This window comes from Lethenteron reissneri, chromosome 20, assembly GCF_015708825.2.
Source record: "Lethenteron reissneri isolate LAM-NWPU_2019-01 chromosome 20, ASM1570882v1, whole genome shotgun sequence".
Classification (NCBI taxonomy): Eukaryota; Metazoa; Chordata; class Hyperoartia; order Petromyzontiformes; family Petromyzontidae; genus Lethenteron; species Lethenteron reissneri.
In genome coordinates this window covers 10,515,266-10,532,626 of record NC_083798.1, presented here as the reverse complement: position 1 = coordinate 10,532,626, position 17,361 = coordinate 10,515,266, and the positions used below count along the sequence as shown (strand labels likewise).

General features: G+C 46.8%; 1 protein-coding gene and 1 pseudogene across 2 annotated transcripts; both read left to right on the top strand.

Moving 5' to 3' along the window:
• Positions 1–236: 236 nt before the first annotated feature.
• LOC133344739 (G protein-activated inward rectifier potassium channel 1-like) overlaps positions 237–17,361 on the top strand; it is a 240,705-nt pseudogene continuing 223,580 nt past the window's right edge.
• LOC133344738 (cAMP-responsive element modulator-like) lies at positions 13,692–17,326 on the top strand. 2 transcript variants are annotated; one of them, XM_061554846.1, is made up of 4 exons: positions 13,692–13,939; positions 15,086–15,185; positions 16,411–16,472; positions 17,029–17,326. In XM_061554846.1, the coding sequence occupies exons 2-4, from the start codon at positions 15,114–15,116 to the stop codon at positions 17,183–17,185; spliced, it is 291 nt and encodes a 96-aa protein (XP_061410830.1). In that variant the 5' UTR covers positions 13,692–13,939; positions 15,086–15,113; the 3' UTR covers positions 17,186–17,326. The 2 variants fall into 2 exon arrangements, with proteins under 2 accessions (XP_061410830.1, XP_061410831.1); XM_061554847.1 differs by having other exon boundaries at positions 13,693–13,939; positions 15,089–15,185.

Here is a 17,361-nt window from a genome sequence, read left to right as displayed (position 1 = left end):
GAACCCCCCCCCCATCTTCGTCACACGGCGTCACAAAAAGTCAGACCCCCCCTCAACTATGACGTCACAAAGCTCTGCCCCCCCCCCCAAAAAAATTCAAACATACTTCATATCGCTTTAAACTATTGTCATTGTAGTGAGTATCTAATGTGGCGCTGCACTCTGATGTTGTAAGATACAACATTTATTAAAAAGTATATTTAATGAAGTAGAACGTGTTGTCTATTCTATATATATAAAATCGTTCATGTCTGTGTGTCTGTGTGTGTGTGTGTGGACTGCACTTTCATTGGACGGCGGTTGCCCCTGGCAACGGCTAGCCACGCCTTCGCCGCTTTCATTGGACGGCGGTTGCCCCTGGCAACGAGTAGCAACTTTTCTCCGCGGGGTGGACGCCATTTTTAATAGCGCGGGGGGGGGGGGGGGACCGGCACCCGTACCCAGCGTTCGCCGGGTGGGAAAATCAGGCAAGGCGGGAGGCTCTGCACGGTGCTAGGCCTCGACACCCAACACGCCACTCTGAGGTAAATTCATACAAATTTCACGTCCTCTACAGAGTGGCGAGGGAGGCAGAGTGGCGAGGGAGGCAGAGTGGCGAGGGAGGGACTCAGCCTCAAAACGAGTAACTCGTGTGGCGTATTAACATCGCCACTGGGGAGACAAAGGCGGCCGGGCGTGGTGGATACAAGTCCCGGGCAAAGCCGGGTCATGACTATGTGTGTATGTGTTTATGTGTATGTCTCTGTGTCTGTATGTATGTGTGTATGTATGTGTCTGTATGTATTTGTGTGTATGTATGTGTGTGTCTGTATGTATGTGTGTGTGTATTGTGTATGTGTTTGTGTGTATGTATGTGTGTGTTTGTATGTATGTGTATGTTTGTGTGTATGCATGTGTGGTGTATGTGTTTGTGTGTATGTGCGGTTATGTATGTGTGTGTATGTGTGTGTCTGCAGCAAGCGCGTGTATGTGTACCTATGGACGCGCGCGCGTGTGTTGTGTAGGGGGAACGGTAGTGTAGTGCTTAGCGTACTGCCTGTGTCTATGTGTGTGTGTGTGTGTGTCTGTGTGTGTGTGTCTGTGTGTGTGTGTCTGTGTGTGTGTGTCTGTGTGTGTGTGTCTGTGTGTGTGTGTCTGTGTGTGTGTGTCTGTGTGTGTGCGTGTGTGGTGTGTAGGAGGAACGGTAGTGTAGTGCTTAGCGTGCTGCCTCTGTGTGTCTGTGTGTGTGTGTGTCTGTGTGTGTGTGTCTGTGTGTGTGTCTGTGTGTGTGTCTGTGTGTGTGCGTGTGTGGTGTGTGGGGAGCGGTAGTGTAGTGGTTAGCGTGCTGTCTGTGTGTCTGTGTGTGTGTGTCTGTCTGTGTGTGTGTTCTGTGTGTGTGTCTGCGTGTGTGGTGTGTGGGGAGCGGTAGTGTAGTGGTTAGCGTGCTGTCTTTGTGTCTGTCTGTGTCTGTCTGTGTGTTTCTGCGTGTGTCTGTGTGTGTGTGCGTCTGTGTGTGTGAGGAGCGGTGGGTGTAGTGGTTAACGCTACGCTGCGCTACCAACCCGGCGAACCGAGTTAGATTCCCGCTCATGGCCACCACCGATCAAGATTATTTGAACCTCACATAGGTCGACTCAGCCTCAAACGAGTAACTGGTGTGGCGTATTAACATCGCCACTGGAGAGACTAAGGCGGCCGGCCGTGGTGGATACAAGTCCCGGGCGAAGCCGGGTAGTACAGCTAGTATTTATTTAAAGTTGCGCATTGTGATGTGACGTCACATTTCTCAAACCCCCCCCCCCTCGTCACACATCGTCACAAATGTAACCCCCCCCCCCCCCCAGGTGCGTGACGTAATTTATGGACGGCCCCCATGGATAATTATAAACGACCAGAACGATGCACCGTTGAAATCTTGCTGGCAATCCGAAATAACTGCATGAATTGTAAAGTTATGGGGTTTTTTGTGCAGTCTCTCCAAACATGTTGAGCTGTCATGTATCTGTCTCGTGCCATGTTTGACTTGTTGCCTTCTTCTGCCTCCATTGTCTCTTTTCACCTCTTAACCTCCATCCATGCCACTGCCTCTCTCTCTTTTACTCCCTATTCCCACCTCTTGTCTTAACCTACACCTCTCCCGGTCTCTTTCCACGTTTCTCTCCTCCCCGAGGGTGTTTTTCCTCCTTATGAGTCTCCACCTCTACCTTGGGTTGTCTCTCACCCGCTAACATTTGTCTGTCCTGTTCCCCCTCTCCCCGCTGTGTCCGTCCCTCCATCTCCTTCGCTCCCACCGCCCGTCACCTCGCCCTTCTCCGTATCTCCTCTCTCAGCGGCCCATCCCCTCTGTGCTGCTGGATAAAGGGGACTCTCTGGGCCAGCACCCACGGCAATGGCGTTCAGCACGCGCGACCGCGACTCCGACGAGGCCAGGGGCAACTCCACCACGCAGCACCGGGGCGCATGGTGGTGCTGCAATTGCCACACGTCACACCTCAAGGGGCTCTTCCTTGCACCGGCGCCCACGCGTCCTGCCCGGGCGGCGGCAAGTGGTCGTCCTGGACGGGCTGGCAGGACTCGCTTCAAACGAGCCGAGAATGAAGATTCGTCCCGACGGGCATGCGAAGCCAAAACGGTTGATGTTTAACCCGGACGACCGATAGTAATCTTCTTGGTTCTTTTGGTAAAGTCATGTAGAAGAGAAGTAATACAATAATAAAAATAAAACATAATTGTATTTTATTATGTTTAGTTTTTATTATTTTATTATTTTATTACTTCCCTTCTACGTGACTTTACCGAAAGAACCAAGAAGATGAATCCCTGCAGTCACGAAAGAAGCTTTAAATCGAAATTTGACCGATAGTAAGTTTAGGGGTGATTGGGGCGACTGCTAAGCAGTTGAACGGTTCAATTGTGACCGTTGTTTCAATTCCTCTCATTTTGCCTTGCATGTCACGTGACACCACCACGCTGCGTGGATAATGGTAGACAGTCTTGTGTTGTTGTATACGTTCAGCAAGTGTGGACTGATCTCCATCTGTCTCCATCCGTTCAAGGATGGTGTGTGCCCCCTCGCACGAGCCGGTTCTCTCCAGGCGCTCTCGGTTCCTCCCGTACGTAAAGTCAACAACTCATTAATTGGCAAAAACTTCTGAACAAAATAAAAACCCCTCCTGAAAAAGCATTCTCAGACTCTGTGTGGATTGCCTCGACAGATAAATAATAAATATAATCGATTCTGAAATCGGTTACCGGTTTACCGGTTCCTTTGAATTTTTCTACGTGCAAGAAACAACACATCTGACCAAACTTCATGTTGTAAACATTCCGATTAAAGAATCACATTGAGACTTTTGAATCCAAACTGCGTGGTTTAACCTTCAAGAATGAATCCATTTGTTCTGAAAATATAGGAACTCATATTTTAGCCTGTTTTACGTTTTCCCCACATTATATTTCAATGGAGCTATCGGCATCATATTGGCATCGCATTGCGGGGATTCCATTCAGAACTCCCACAACTTGCAGAAAATTGATCATGACGGATGATGACTACTTACAAAGTCACGTAAGTGGCCCTAATTATTGACGCGCGGAGTCTTATCTTTAATGTGCTCTGCAAAAGAGCGTTCATCACACGTCAAACTGATATTTGTAATTTCGCAATAAGCGAATGAAGTAAACACAACATGTTTACATTCTGGGGGGGGGGGGGGGGAGGTGCAGTGATTGGTAACTGGCTGGAGACTATCGACTCGCTATGCTTGAGAATCCGGCTCATTCATGAGTAGAACGAATTTGTCAATAATTCATGGAAATTATTTAAATAACTCAATTGACTATTTTTTATAACTAAAACTGTTTTTTTTTAAGCTTACGGGACTCATACGAATAATGATACAGTATTCTTTCGTTATTCGCGAATGATGCGTTCCAGACATGCTCGTGAATAGCGAATTTCACGGATAAGGATATTGGCCGACGATTTACCTTACATAAATACTGTCTAGATATTAATAGTTTTACAATGCATTTTGTCATATAGTGCTGTCCAAAACGGCGTTTTCTAACACGCAGAGAGACATGTCTAAGAGTAATCTTTAATCTTCAGGTGGCAGACCTTATGAAACGAACATAATCGTAAAATTGTAGAATATTGTCAACTGCAGGAAAAGAATGAACAATATGGGAGGCTCCATTGTGAGAGTAAGTATCGGGGTGTGTTGTGCGTGACGGGTGAGGTGACAGTTTGACAGTTCGATGCTTTGAGTGACAATTGGGGTAAAAACACAGCAGAGTTACTTGGTGGGAGACCAACAACAACAGCAACAGCAGCAAGTCCCACCGCTCGTCGACACGGGGCGTTCTTCATGGACGGGGATGCGACCGCTGGCGGGACTCGGCTCCCTGGTCGAGCGGCATGGAGCGTCGCTCTACGTCGACGATTGTCACGCCCATGGTGCGTTGGGGGAGGAGGAGGAGGGGCTCGGGGCTAGGGGAGTGAGGCATTCATCCAGCAGTGGAGAGACAACTGGCTGTTAAATTTCGATTTTAAGCTTCTTTCGTGACTGCAGGGATTCATCGTCTTGGTTCTTTCGGTAAAGTCACGTAGAATGGAAATAATAAAATAATAACAATAAAATATAATAAAATAATTCTCACGACGTTTCGGCCACAACGCAAGCAGCCGTCCTCAGGTGGAGAGCAGGTCTGTCGAGTAGACAGCGTCTGAATGACTATGTCTTCTCTACTCGACAGACCTGCTCTCCACCTGAGGACGGCTGCTTGCGTTGTGAGAATTATTTTATTATGTAATATTTTTATTATTTTATTATTTCCATTCTACGTGACTTTACCGAAAGAACCAAGAAGATGACAACTGGCTGATGCTGCATCAGATGGAGGAGAAGGTTACGGGGTCCGTCATCCCCCCCAACGCTTCTCCCGCCCCTCTCTACCCCCCACTCGCCCCTCTCTACCCCCCACTCGCCCCTCTCTACCCCCCCCACTCGCCCCTCTCTATCCCCCCACTCGCCCCTCTCTACCCCCCACTCGCCCCTCTCTACCCCCCACTCGCCCCTCTCTACCCCCCACTCGCCCCTCTCTACCCCCCACTCGCCCCTCTCTATCCCCCCCACTCGCCCCTCTCTATCCCCCCACTCGCCCCTCTCTACCCCCCACTCGCCCCTCTCTACCCCCCACTCGCCCCTCTCTACCCCCCCCACTCGCCCCTCTCTATCCCCCACTCGCCCCTCTCTACCCCCCACTCGCCCCTCTCTACCCCCCACTCGCCCCTCTCTACCCCCCACTCGCCCCTCTCTACCCCCCCCCACTCGCCCCTCTCTATCCCCCCACTCGCCCCTCTCTACCCCCCACTCGCCCCTCTCTACCCCCCACTCGCCCCTCTCTACCCCCCACTCGCCCCTCTCTATCCCCCCACTCGCCCCTCTCTACCCCCCACTCGCCCCTCTCTACCCCCCACTCGCCCCTCTCTACCCCCCACTCGCCCCTCTCTACCCCCCACTCGCCCCTCTCTACCACCCACTCCTTGGCTATCGTCTTCCTCGTGCTGTTGAGCGTAGGCCTCGGCAAGGTAAAAGTTAAAAGGTAAAAACAACTAGCCTACCTTTACCCTACCTTTTACCTCACCACAATACAATCACTCTACCCTACCTTTTACCCTTTAGCACAGGGGTGGGCAAACTTTTTGACTCGCGGGCCACAATGGGTTCTAAAATTTGACAGAGGGGCCGGGCCAGGAACAGATGGATGGAGTGTTTGTGTGAACTAATATAAATGACATGTAAAAATGATTACATGAAAGGATTTGGCCTTTAACAGGTAGCAAAGCATTTATTTGCAAGGCAATTTAACTAATTTCACGAACATGAACAATAAAAAACATGTCGTAACGTGACTGATCAAACATCATGAAAACATCTGAGGCCTGCGCCCAAACCAATTACCTCACTTGAACTTCTTTATAATCTACATTAACAGGTTAGAGCAGCCACGCAGGCTGTGTTGCGGAGATTTGGCTCCAACCTCGCTGCAGCAACACATCATCAGTTTCAGTGGGAACAGTGGTGTTGATCTCCCATTTTTGCCAGTGCATCCAAGTCTGGAGTTATTTTGGTTGTGGAAATTCTCAGGATAACTTTGATCTGTGACGGGCTTTGTTGGCATTCATGACGCTGAATGTCTGCTCACACACATAAGTCGAGCCAAACAAAGTCAGTATCTTCTGTGCAGTCCTCCGGAGGTTTGGAAACGTGGCTCTGTTAAGTGAAGCATAAAAGTCATTCAGTTTAACAGAGTTGAACTTCTCCTTTAGGACGGACTCAGACTGAAGATCTATCAGTTCCAACTGCAGCTCCTGTGGTGCTGTTTCAGGGTCTTGTGACAGGGGACAGGACACCAGCTGAAGTGACTGTTCAATGTTTTCGAAATCAGAGAACCTATGGCAGAATTCTCCGTGCAGGTGTTGTATATGTTGGGTATGAAAATTTGTTATGTTGTATGCGTGCGTGGGTGAAATTATTATGTTGTATATGTGGGTTATGAATATTCAGTGGAAATAATAATAATTAAATGAAATTTGGCCAAATGTGTAATTATCCGGAAATATGTTAATTTATGTAATTACGCACATTTTAATTATGCCAATTCGAGAGGTAATCGTATTAATTATGCGAGTGGGTGTTATTATGATAATGCAAGTCGTTATGATAACCAGACCCCGGTTCACCCCGTTATCGCTTTAACATTTACTGAGTATGTATTAGTGTGTTTATTAAGGTCACCAAGTTCAAATCTCAACGCAGAAGCAGATCTTATGCATAGATTTCAGGAAAGAATCACACAACCACTCCTGTATTGATCAATTTATTACTAATTCAACCTTAACTATGATATAGTATGCGAACTCTCAATCCCGGAACGTCAATACGGCATCAATACAGTATCATCAACGATTGTCTGATTTCACTTTGACAACGGCACATGGATCCCGCATAACGCGATGGTTCTTAGTGAGAGAGAGAGTCGTTAAAACATGCAAATATTATGCTAAGAAAACCTTAACGTTAATGAATGATTATACTCAATATTGTTCACGCAGTACCGCACTCCTTATTGATCATACGCAACCCTTATCACGTTGTTAACCTTGGGTCACGGAACAGTTGAATATTCTGTAGAGGATGCGAGTACGTGCGGCGATTATGACTGAAAGATACTTGAAAGATTATACGGCGATAAAAAAAACACAATCAAAAACAGTTATTATTCTTAAAGGCACCAATCTCAACAGATACATCGGCAGGTTATCTCAGAACGGCTCGGAGTAAGGGCCTGCGACGGTGCTCCTTTTCCGAAGATCGTTATCTTATACCAAGTTTACTAATTGGGGACCAGATCACCTGATAAGGATCCGGTGGGCCACCACTCCCCACGTGAGCGTGGCTCGGCGGAAGGAGGTGCCAAGAATCAGTTCGTATTGATGGATCTGTTGGGAATTATGCGATTAAGAGTACAGCCCACTAAATATTAAAGATAAAAATTAAGAATACTCTTATAAACGACGGAGGGCCATCACTCGGTCTCGTTGTGATGCTTTCCAGCCACGGATGGCTTATGGGTTCGAGTGTTTTTGAGTGGTAAGAGTTGTCTTGAATAGTCAGTGTTCGGAGTCGATTCTTTAGGTCAAACAGACGCCTGGTGGTCGTGTGGTGAGGGGGCGGTGCGCGTCATACGTATCAGTCGCTCCCCTGTCACCGTGGTGGTTCGGATGGCTGTTGATACGCTGTCGCAGTTCGGAACCCGGTCGGTAGGTGGCGCCCACAACTCGCTCGTAGCGTGCAGCGCTGGATCGTCGCCAAACCGCAACGATCACCACTCCGGCGGCAGCAGAGACCTCCGGCGGCAGCAGAGATTGACGAGCTGAAGATGAGTCGAGCCGACCCGCTGGTCGCAGCTCGCTCCTGAGTCGACCCTCCCGGTCGAGCTCGCTCCTGGGTCGACCCGCTGGTCGCCCTCGCTCCTGAGTCGACTCTCTGGTCGCACTCCTGAGTGGACCCACTGGTCGCACTCCTCCTGAGCCGACTCTCCCGGTCGCGCTCCTGAGTGGACCCTCTCGTCGCACTCGTTCCTGAGTCGACCCTCCCGGTCGAGCTTCTGAGTGGACCCTCCCGTCGCACTGGTTTCCAATGCTCAGGATCCTTTACTTTATGCCGAAAATTCCCCCTGGATCCCGCCCACAAGGCGGGGCTTCTTCCGATTTTTGCTGTGTCAGGATCTGTCCGTAGGCAGGTGTGTCCATGTGTCTGTCCGTATGTCCGTGTGTCCTTGTGTGCATCACTGACGGTATATTCGTTGTCACACTCCCTCCATAAACCCACGAGCAAACAATCAGATGTTACAAATTGCCTCGAGGTCGTCTCTCTGTCTGGGTGCAATATTATCTCTTGTCTGGCCTTCTTCATGAACCCAAAACACAGACGTTACAAATGTCTCATAGGCGTCTTTGTTCGTGTTGCACAACCTGGAGGGAGGGGCAACACTCTCTCCGACCCGGCGCACAAAGAAATGGTTAAAAAGTTTTAAGTTAACATTTGTCCCTTACTATTTCACAGTTATGATTCTGTATGTAACCTAAGGTCTGTCGTTTCCCATCGTGGTGCTTGACTCCAGTGGAGGTGTTTCCCCGAGCGTATACACACTCCTATCCCGCGCTGCGGGGATACAAAGACGGCCGGGATCTCCCTTTCTCTCCGACCCTGGGTTTAACATCGTTTTTTTTTTTATTATGTATTTATATTCGACCTGGTGGTGATTCATCCCGTTATCCTGGCTTTTCCATAAGTTTTACTTTTGTCTTTCATGCATATACTTATTACTATTAATTTATTTCCGATATCTTAGGTTAAGGGGTAAGTTTCTTGATCCTAGGAATTCGTATTCCTTGGTGCCTGCATGGTTATATAAGCGGAATATAGTTTACGGTGAATAGCGTTAACATTGATGTTATGTGCGATATTATGTATTGTGATGTCTTTAACTTAACTTGTTTGTCAGAGCTTTACTGACACGAAGTTGCATTTCATAGCCCGCAGTCTTTGCCCCACCCTATCTCTGCTCGCCGTTGTTGTTGCCGTCCAGCTGCCGTTAATTCAAGGCCTCATTAATTTCCGTCACTCCTGAGTAGGTGAGGGCGGTTGAACCTTGGAGTCAGTTCTGGTTTTTGTCTGCCTGCTTCTTCTTGTGTCCCCTGACCCCGGGAGTTATTATTCTACTTTATGGCCTGTCGAAGCCCCACTCGCTGTTGCTGGGCTGGTGTTGTTCCCGGCTTTTTGCTTACGTTTGCAGTTCGCCGTGCTCTTGATTTCCTTCCCTCTTCAACCTTATATTGACTATTCGCTCCTGTCTGGGTGCGATTCAATTTTGACTTAGGAAGGTTCTGATTGTCATATGCTTCGGGTCGAGTTGTATAGAAAGTATTAAAGTATGGAAATAACATTTCATATTGACTTAATAATGGTGATGGTTCAGTAGGCGTAACTTGTGGCCTGGTTTAATTGGAGTGGGTGTGAATATCAATAACTTTAGCCTACTCTGTTGTTAAATTCCGACTTTAACGTTACTTTAATAGCAATACAGAATAATTGAGCTTTTTGTCTTAACTAGGCGAATGCGAACTTCTGGTGACCCCCGCAGCCTTGTTACTCAGCTGGGTCTTGCCCGCCTTGAGAGATATACAACACTCTTTTAAATCAGCTCTCCCCCTGTCCAACCTTCTGCTCTGGGAGTGTTATTCTTGATTCCAGGTCCAAGGCCCCCTCACATTCAGACGCGCAGGGTTGTTTACATCAGCTCCCCCCCCCTGTGCACGTGTTCTAACTAGCTCGGAATCCCTGAACACACAATCAGTGATGATTCCTGGCTTTCTGTGGTTGTGATTTAGACAAAGGCGCCTCTGTTTTCTTCCATTGCCTTTGAGTCGACACTGCCCTATTATTTGCCCATGTGCTGAGGTCATAGAATTCGTTTTGACTTCAGTAATATTAACATTCAGTATTGGATTAGCAAATGGCAATGGTTCATTGATGTAGCTCGCAGCCTGGTCTCCAATTTGAGCGAGCGCGAGGATCGATACTTTAGCCTACTCTGTTGTTGAATTTCGAATTTTGACGTTACTTTAAAACCATGCAGGATGGTTGGGCTTTTTGCCTTAACTATGTCTGGCTGACACTCCCACTGTCTCTGCCGCCTGCACGGGTGACATGTGCCCGTTCATCAGGCCTTATCTTTCCTTGAAGCAAGGTTGCAAATTCTGCCATCCTAGCCCTCCTCCAGTTCATTACTTAACAACACCTGGTGTTTTGCAGTTTGCTGCGCTTTTGGTGTGTTTCATTCATTAAAAAAACAAGTAAAAAGATAATATATAAAAATATCATCAAATATTATTAATCTCAATTTTGGAAGAAGGGTTAGTATACAACACAGGTCCTCAAGTGATTTGCTGTATTTTTTTGCGTTTCGCGGTGCCTCTTCCTGCATGGCAAGTGTGGGGAAATGAGCGAAAGATTTGTTCGCAATTTGTCCGGAGAACAAAGTGAGCTGGATTTGAAGGCTTTCACATGTTTGTACTTGTCGTGAACAAACTGATCTTTCCCCTGCAGTTTCACATTCAGCTCAATCATGTGTGAAAATATGTCCACAGCAAACGCAAAGTCACTAAGCCAGTTCTTGTCACTTAGCTCAGGGAATTCGTCAGATTTCCCCATCAACTCCAAAAATGCGATGATATCTTCTTTCAGCTCCAAAACTCGTTGTAACACTTTCCCCAAACTTAACCAGCGGACACGAGAGTGGTACAGCAAGTCCTGATGATCCGCATCAGTTTCCTCCAGGAACGTAATAAACTGACGGTGCTGAAGTCCCCTTGCTCGTATAAAGTTCACAAGTTTTACGACTGGATTCACGGCATGATTAAGCTGCAATACAGACTTACACAGGGATTCCTGATGGATGATGCAGTGAAGGAAAATAAGATCCTGGACAGGGTTTTCCTCTTTCACTTTATCCTGGATTCTTTTCAGCAGCCCAACATTTTTTCCAGTTATATTTGGCGATCCATCCGTTGTGACATTGACAAGTTTACTCCAAGGTAGCGTCATACTTTCGATGACAGCAGATACCTGGTTATACAAGTCCTCTCCCCGCGTTGTTCCTTTCAGGGACGCCATGGTCAAAAACTCCTCTGTTATCGTAAAACTGTCGTCAATGCCTCGGATAAAAATGAGGAGCTGAGCAGTGTCTTTTACGTCCGTACTTTCATCCAGTGCTAGTGAATATAATTCAAAGGAATCAGACTTTTTGTTTAATTGACTGGCTATATGTTTATCAATCAGTTCCACACCGCGAGTCACAGTCCTGCGTGATAAACTGACTTTTTCAAATTTGCTTTTGATCTCCGGACACAAGATGTCTGCTGTCTGTACCATGTATTCTTTAGCAAACTTGCCTTCGGAGAAAGTGGTAATGAGTGGTAATGTTGGTGAGAAGAAGTTTTTAAAGAAAATTTTAATCGAAGTGAAGAAGGAAATTATTGAAAAGTTTGTATAATTAATGATTTTTCAAACTTTAATTATGTTTTCTGTGCTTAAAACTCTTTAAAAAACTGTGGGGTCTAGAACGGACTCGTGAAATTCGGAGAGAACTCGGAGTTAAGTTTTGTTTGTTTTGTTGAATTACACAAAGCGTAACAGTTATGTATATAACTTTTGTTATATAAAATTCCTAATAAGATATTCATTTTGTGATGTAGTCATACCCCTCCCCCTCATTCAAGCCGTAATTTAGAGAGCGAAAGCACCGAGTACGTAAATCGCTAACACAAGAACCCGTTAATCTCTTCTCGCATCATTCATACGATGATGCGGTGAAGTAAACGTTCATACGATATTACAGTGAATGCTTCCAAAAACAATACTGTACCCAAATATTACTGTTTACTTACTTTCAATAGAAACATGAATTGCTCATACGAATATTCTCTCTCTCTCCCGGTCAAAGTGCGCTAACTATTGGGGAAATGTTGGCATTACAGGAAGAAGGTAAAATTTAATTTAATAATATTTGGACAAGTTCGGCGGGCCGGATTAAAAAGCCCAACGGGCCGTATACGGCCCGCGGGCCGTGCTTTGCCCATGTCTGCTTTAGCAGGTAAGGTAAAAGGTTAAATGTAAAAAGCAACGAGCCTACCTTTACCCTACCTTTTACCCTGACCCCATACAAATGACCCGATTACAGGGTAATTACTGGGGTACTACTACACATGGACAAGGTTTATCACGGTGAATGCTAGGTAGAGCGCTTTATTCATATAGAATACTCTCGATTATTCCAATTTTACAAGCTTTCTTTTAACTCACTCTGTTGTTGTATCCTCAAATCTTGTAACTCAATTTTAACCCACTTCCCAATGTGGTATTGACTGCAAACTTGGTATACTTATGTCATACTGATGACAATACTATATTCTATCATTAAACATTTATATAATTTTAAACATTCTTTTTTATGTTATGTTTCGGCTTGGCTCTAATTGTCCACGCTCAACTCACGTTGGCTGTAAATCACCACGGCCCCTTACGCTGTGACAAGCTTCGGGGCCACTTCCTGGAGTCGTCGAGTTCTGCCACTACTCGTACACTTAATAAAAGCGTGTTTTTAATAAAGTTTAAAACAAAAATATTACTTATTAAATGTAGGCCACGGACTGCGCCACGGATTGTTGAGCAGTAAACAAGGTACCGTATTTACCGGGTAACACTTCGTGCTACCTTTACCCTACCGGGTAACTCTTCCGAGCTACCTTTACCCTACCCTTTACCTTACCCCTTGGCATGTCCACACCTTTACCCTTTAACTTTACCCTTTTACCCGGTAACCTGACCTCGCCGAGGCCTACTTGTGGGTTTAAAGAAACAACGGACCGAATCAAACCCCCCGCGGTTAACGAGTCTCCCAGCCGCCTGTTGTTACTCTCTCTCTCAGCAACGGGGAGGGGAGGGCCGAGGTTTGTTTTGTGTTACGAATTTTCCAAACATTACACACAAAAAACAATAATGCTGTTGTTGTGCTTGAAGATGTGCACGCATGCTTAAGTAAGAGTCGTGGATAAAATTTGTGTCACTTTGCCTTAAGGAGCTAACTTTTTCCGGAGTAATTTGTAAAACTATGCAAACTGGGCCGATGTTTTGGTCTGCAATTATTGCAGGTCTCTAAAATAAGTTGTTTTCTTATTCCTACGCAGGTTTATACTCGTGTTGCTAAAAACTACCTCGAGTGACATTCACTCGCGCGAGTTACAGAAGACTCGAGCCCTGCTCAGCCCTGAGTCGGGAGCTGTTGATTATCGAGGCGCCGCATGTCACAGCAACACGGACTTGACATCTTTATTATTTAGTCTAGATTTGAAGCTGTCGTGACTGCAGGAATCCATACTCTGTGGTTATTTCGGTAAAGTCACGTCGGTATAAAATAAAACAAATCACGACGTTTCGGGCGCAACACAAGCGTCCATCATCAGGTTGCGCCAGAAACGTCGTGATTTGTTTTATGTTATACCTACGTGACTCGCCATGCGCGGTTCTGCCTTGGTCTCATCGCAACGACAGCTCGCCCCGCGCCAGTGTCTTCTCGTTCACCCCGGGACATCAACGCTCAACTCTGTCTCGAGAACGTTTGAAACACGCGCTCGCGTGTTTAATGACGAGGCCACGATCTTCTGGGGAGTTAATCGTCGCAGGCAACGGCTGCCAACCGACATCATTCGCTAACCCACGCAGCGGGTGTGGCAACTCGGCGGGAATGGAGAGGCGGGGTTCTCTCGCAGTGCGTCGCTGAGGTCAATGCCGGGTGCCGGAACAGCCAGCGAAGGAGCATAATTCCGCACGTGAGTCACAGCCTTCACGCTACTCCATCGGACCACACGATCACGCCACCGCAACATCTCTCCACAGCGCCACTATTGCCCCACCATTGCTCGCCACTCGTGAGGGAATGAGGCCGCTATGTTCTCAAACGTGGAGCCGGACGTCAGGCACAGAGCTCTGGCTGATGATGAGTCCGATGGTGCATTAGAGGTGGGGAGAAGGCCAGTGGAGTGAGGGATTCATGCAGCAGTGGAGAGGCCTTGGCTGATGATGCCGATGGTACATTAGAGGTGGGGAGAAGGCTAGGGCAGTTAGGGATTCATCCAGCGGTGGATTTAAATTGACGGTTAAACACGTTGAAATAATATGAAACGTAATTATAATAGGTTTTACATACTCTCTGGTTCTTTCGGTAAAGTCAGGTAGATAGAAAACAATAACAAAAGAAAACACGACGTTTCGGTGGCTACACAAGCGCCCGTCTTCAGGTGTTGAAATGTTCAAACACCAACTAGCTTTTGCAAAAAAGCAAGTCTGTGTTAACCACACGTACTTGTGGTGAACATGCAAACAGACATGATCTAGTAATTATATATGGCATTGTCTTTGAAACTGATTGGCCTACACCAGAGGCAGACTTCTCTATGGCCTAGTAACACCAGCGTCGGACCAGAGGACGCCAAAAGGCGGACAGTACAAAGACAATGCCACACGTAGCAGAGCATTGATAGCTCGGGTTGAGTCGCTATTTCATGAAGACTCGATTCCTTGCAAAATGTATCTATTTTGTGTGTGAATATCTTAACAACTGTTTTACTGCCAGAAAGGGTAAAACCTATTTTTAGTTTTCATACTTTGATGCTGGCAAAAAAGCTCCCACGTTAAAATAATGTGAACACTCATCAGTTTAAATATCATGGCATAGTTCTGCAGCCAGGGCTTAATTCAGAAGGGTCTGAGAATATGTCCACGCCTGGTGCACGGACATCCATGATTACCTCCCGCGGCTACGAGTCGCATCCCTAACGCGACTCGGGAAGACCCTTGCCCACCGCACGCAGCCCAGAACACATTCAGTGAGAGGAGAATGAGCCCTGGCTGCACCCAGTCGAGATAAAGAACAACGACTCATGTGTGTGTATGCCTGCGTTGTGTGGCTGTGCCAGTAGGAATTTTAAAAAAAGAGAGCCAAAGATGTCCGAAGGCCAGCAGGAGACAGCGACATCGAGCACGAGTGAGGGAGAGACGCGCCTTGCACTCACGCAGGTATGGGGTCGACAGTCAGTGGCGACAAATTGTTTTCCTTCCAAAAGTCCAGTCTCTCTCCGATAACACGTGTTGTTTTCATAACGCGAATTGGATAGAACGCGATGAATGTATAAGGGGACACGTTTTTTTTTTATGTAACGCGGATGCGAATTGGATATAACGCGATTAAGCGAACAAAACTACGTCGTGCGAGTCGGAGCAAGAATCACACATGTTGATGTTGCTGGATGCTTCCAGACGCTACCCACGCACCTCCGTCTGCGTACGCATCCCGCGTGTTATCGCGGACTGTGCTTTACACTACATTACATATTATTTATTATAACGCGATTTGTCCATAACGCGGTGTTCTTCTGGAACGCAACTACTTCCACCACGTTGTAGGAGGACAGACTGTACATGTGCATGAAAATGGAATGCGTGCACATCTACACTTGTGTAGTAGTAGCATACGTGCAGGCAAACATGATTGCGCTCATACATACAGTCACAAAGGTAATAACATAAATTACACACACACGACATACACAGCACACGTGTTGTTACACTGTTTAGAGTTGTGTATGGTTTATCAGGCAACGGACTAACCACGCAACGAGACATTGATTCAGATTATTATGCTCGGGATGCAAGCATGGAATCACGCTTGTAATATGTAATGACTTTCAATCTACGTGCACTGTATTCCATTGGATTATGTGACTCGTGCATGGGTTCACCACATTGTAATTTTTTTCAAATTAAATTTAATCGTGATCCTCAAATTATGAGAATTCATGGAATGTTTATTAATAATTTAGTGGCTGCGACTGCACATATGGTAACTGCAGTCAAGTGTTGAGCGTCACGCTCTCATATTAGCATTTGTGGGAACTCAAAGTTGATGCTCCATGTCCAAAGTCATCCAGAGTAGTTCCTTTACCATGCACATCTGCAGAGGTTGATTTCTGCACTGATTGTGGCTTTGCGTGAGCCGAACTCGCTTAAAATCAGAATCAGAAGTTTTGTTTCCAGAGCAAAGCCCATTGAGCCAAGAAGCTATTTTTGAAAGGGCAACTCATCGGGCAGACAACATCAAAGAAGCATTCCATAATATGGGTCGCCGTGGCTATATGTCAACACGATCGCTGATGCGGTGTGCTCCGTAGTTCTTTAATGTGTGCTCGTTTAACAGAATCTGTCGGAGCAAACTTGCCAACCTTTTTTTATCCCTTCGCCGCAGAGCTCGCAGGCGGTGCCCGAGGATAGGATGCACAACCGGGAGGTCAGGCGCATGAAAAACAGGTCCACGTCTTACCGCTGCACAACGAACGATTCATTTTGGCGAATTGTATTTTGCACTTCACTCGTGATTTTGCTCTCCCGCCCCGCCACCCCTCTGAATGCTCCCCTGCGACTTGCAGATTGGATAAACGTTGCGGTCATGTTTTTGCAGTCAGTAGTTGTGCGCTTTTTTTAAAGGTTCATCTTAAATTGTGTGGGCACACACAGAACAAAAAAAACCGTGCTTGCCATTCTTGGCGCAATTTAGAGTTTTACACTTTGTTAGGTCACGTGTGTGTTTATTGTGGAGAGCGGTAATGCAGGGGTTAGCGTGCTGCGCTACGAACCTGGCAACCCGAGTTCGATTTCCGCTCATGGCCACCACCAGTGACGATTATCTGAACCAATCCTGGGCCTCCCCTAGGTCGACTCAGCCTTCATAGGTGCTCGCTAACAGCACTTGCCCCAACAGTCTGTTCAGGCTATACGGGGGATCTTCGTATTTTCTTTCATCATGCACGAGTTGTATGTTTACCCGTTGTGTCTGTGTACGTGCACGTGCCGCCTGGCTACCCAGGGAAGCGGTCAAGGAATGCCGCCGGCGACAGAAGGAGTATGTGAGGTGCTTGGAGAACCGCGTGGAAGTGCTGGCGGTGCAGAACAGACAGCTGCTGGATGAGCTGTCGGGGCTCAAAAAACAGTTCGGTTTGAATCCTGGCAGCGCTGGGCAGTGAAGTTGTCCGTAGTTGCGCGGCCTCGCATCGAGCCCACCCGGAGTCCAAAACAACGCTTCCAGTTGTCAAGTGTGAACTTTATTTATTGAGTTAATTGGAAATATGCTATAAATAAACAACTGACTCTAAATATTCCAATAATTTTTGGATGCCTGGGATCAATATACGCGTGAATT